Consider the following 3,171-nt stretch of genomic DNA (forward strand, 5'->3'; position numbering starts at 1 on the left):
GCCGTCTTCTCTGTGACAACCTTTCAAGTACTTGAAGAGTGCTATCATATCTCCCCTCAGTCTTCTCTTCTCAAGGCTAAACATGCCCATTTCTTTCATTCTCTCTTCATAGGGCTTTGTTTCCAGTCCCCTGATCATCTTTGTTGCCCTCCTCTGAACCCTGTCCAGTTTGTCTGCATCCTTCTTCAAGTGTGGTGCCCAGAACTGGACACAGTACTCCAGATGAGGCCTAACGAGTGCTGAGTAGAGGGGATTTAGTACTTCCCGGGATTTGGAAGCTATGCTTCTATTAATGCAGCCCAAAATAGCATTTGCCTTTTTTGCAGCCACATCACATGGTTGGCTCATATTCAGCTTGTGATCGACAACAATTCCAAGATCCTTCTCGCTTGTAGTGTGGTTGAGCCATGTATCCCCCATCTTGTAACTGTGCATTTGGTTTCTTTTTCCTAGGTGCCGAACTAGGAAATTTGGTAGGATATCCCAAACAGTGCATTCAAGTGCTGAAAATCTGGGGCTTCTGAGAATGCACCAGCTAGCCCCACCTCCTAGAGACTGATGGATAAATATGCATACAACTGTTTGTGTGTGTGGCTTGAATAATTTATCCAGGGCTAGGAATTTCTAGCCCTGCATCCAAGGATGTTCATCACTGGAGCTGAGGAAAATAATTTGTATATGGGCACCTCTTTCTACAGAATTAGGGTCAAACTACAGTGTTAAATGCATAATCGCATTTCACACGTCCACTTTGTTGCTATGTAATGTTAAAGGGGGGGTGTTAATCAGAACTGTAGAGTATGGGGGGAAGTCTTTAAAAACCCACCCCATATGCTATGGCCCCAGTCCTCATTGAGATACCTTGCGGCTGCTATTTAACAAGCTAAAACAAACAGGCTTGTGATGATGTCAAGTAGTTCAATTCTGTCTTAATTTTGACTTTATTCTCCTCACTCCTATAATTTCCTTTTCCCCCCACATCCAAACCAGAGAAATTAAGGGGAAACTGGAATGGGGAATACAACATTATGGGCAGAGTTTATCCTCCCGGGGCCTCAGAATCAAAGGACGTCAGCTTTTACCATGATACTTGTCATGTTCCTCATTGCGTTGCCTGGCAATGGTCTCCTCCTCTTACTCATCCAACTGGACTCCGGCCTTCATTCTCCAATGTACTTTTTCCTCAGTCAGCTGTCCTTCATGGATATGTGTCAAGTCCTCTTTATTGTGCCCAAAATGTCTGTGGCCTTTGTAACCCCTGGGTATACTGTTTCTCTCTATGGGTGCGCAGCACAGATTTTCCTTACTCTGGGTGTTGGGGAAGCTGAATGCCTCCTGCTGGCAGTCATGTCATATGACAGGTATGTGGCCATATGCAGGCCTTTGCAATATGTGGTTCTCATGAGGAGAAAAGTCTGCTTGCTCAGTTCATCTGGGGTCTGGTTGGGAGCATCCCTGCAGGCCATGATTTGTTGTTGTTGTTGTTCAGTCATTCAGTCGTGTCCGACTCTTCGTGACCCCACGGACCATAGCACGCCAGGCCTTCCTGTCCTGCGCTGTCTCCCGGAGCGTGCTCAAGTCCATATTCATTGCATCGGTGATGCTATCTAGCCATCTCCTCCTCTGCCGCCCCCTTCTCCTTTTGCCTTCAGTCTTTCCCAGCATCAGGGTCTTTTCCAGAGAGTTTTCTCTTCGCATTAGGTGGCCAAAATATTTGAGCTTCAGCTTCAGTATCTGTCCTTCCAGTGAGCACTCAGGGTTGATTTTATGTCCTGCCTCTGTACTGTACTGTAGGTCAAATTCTGTAAACCATTACATATGTGAGTACCCAGCTCTGTTGAAATTATCCTGCTCCAACACATCCAGCTTTGAAAAGGCAGCTTTCTTTGTCAGCATTTTTCAACTCTTCATCCCACTTTCGGTCATCATGGCCTCCTACATATCCATCCTGTGGCAAATCCTGAAGTTGTGCTCAGCTGAAGGCAGACAAAAGGCGCTGGGCACCTGTTTGTCCCATGTCTGTGTGGTAGGGATTTTCTATGGGGCCGCCATCTTGACGTACATGACACCCAAGTCCTTTTACACACCACAGCAAGCTACGGTTTTCACCGTCTTGTGTACTATTGTCTCCACCATGCTGAACCCTTTCATATACAGCTTGAGGAACTGGGATGTGTTAGCAGCATTAAGAAAATTCTTTGGGAAATGCTTGCTATGTAAATAATACTGCCCAAAAGTTAAAATAGTCAGGATCAGATGGGGAGCAGATGGCTTCTGGGGCCCTGCTTTCCTACCAATGTTCTCCATGCCATTTCAGAAATTCAGAGGGCCTACAGGAGATATCCTCCATCATTTTACAAATAGTAAAAGGAGCCCACTTGTAACACCCCATTGTCACTGCTCAATGACCCCTGCATATTTCACACTGGGGAAGGTGTACTCCATCTGCTGTGTGTTGTATCCATTTACTCAGCAAAAGCTTTCCTATATTGTTCTAAAAGCCAAGATAATATTTGTGTTCAGATTAAACATACCCTAGAAAAACATAATGGTTTGTTATCAGTGGGTCAAAAAAAAGACTCGCCTGCACACAAAATGGCAATCGGTGCACTACATCCTTTATATTAATAAAAAAACTCATTCTCTGAGGGTTGATCCTTATGTAGCCAAAACATCACCATCCATGCACAAGCGGGAGGTATCAGCAGGCTAAGGCGACCTGCAGGGTTTGAGGGGAAAAAAAAGATTTGGGGGGGGGGACTCTGAAGGGTAAAAAAAATAAAACAAAACCCCAAATAGCCCAAACAGCATGCTCAGTGGCTATAGAATGCTAGTTGACTGTTGTGGGGTGGGTGAGTTATGGAATAGAGTATTCTGGTTGTGTGAACCCCAAAACAGGAACACTCCACACTGCCACATTTTGCTTCAGCTCCTCCTTGTGGCCCTTTGATGTTCATGTGTGTAGGTTTACAGGCATGTGTATTAACAATAAGATGTATGATGCATCCCCACCCCCACTCACTCCAAGGGAATTGAACCCCGAGGAATGGCAACCCAGTGACACACTCACCAAAATTTAATAAAGCATTCCCAACAAGCTAAATTTGGGGAAAAAATAACAAAGGACAGTAATTTACCAGAGACAGGTACCAAAAAAAATACAGATTGTCT

General features: G+C 44.9%; 1 protein-coding gene across 1 annotated transcript; it reads left to right on the forward strand.

Annotated features, from left to right (window-relative positions):
- The first annotated feature begins 1,011 nt into the window (after positions 1-1,011).
- LOC146355191 (olfactory receptor 2T27-like) lies at positions 1,012-2,224 on the forward strand. Its single transcript, XM_084829859.1, has 2 exons — positions 1,012-1,442; positions 1,795-2,224. The coding sequence occupies exons 1-2, from the start codon at positions 1,012-1,014 to the stop codon at positions 2,222-2,224; spliced, it is 861 nt and encodes a 286-aa protein (XP_084685985.1).
- The last annotated feature ends 947 nt before the right edge of the window (positions 2,225-3,171 follow it).

Source organism: Heloderma suspectum, chromosome 2 (genome assembly GCF_057233095.1).
Source record: "Heloderma suspectum isolate Gila_16-S chromosome 2, 16-S_ref, whole genome shotgun sequence".
Classification (NCBI taxonomy): domain Eukaryota; kingdom Metazoa; phylum Chordata; class Lepidosauria; order Squamata; family Helodermatidae; genus Heloderma; species Heloderma suspectum.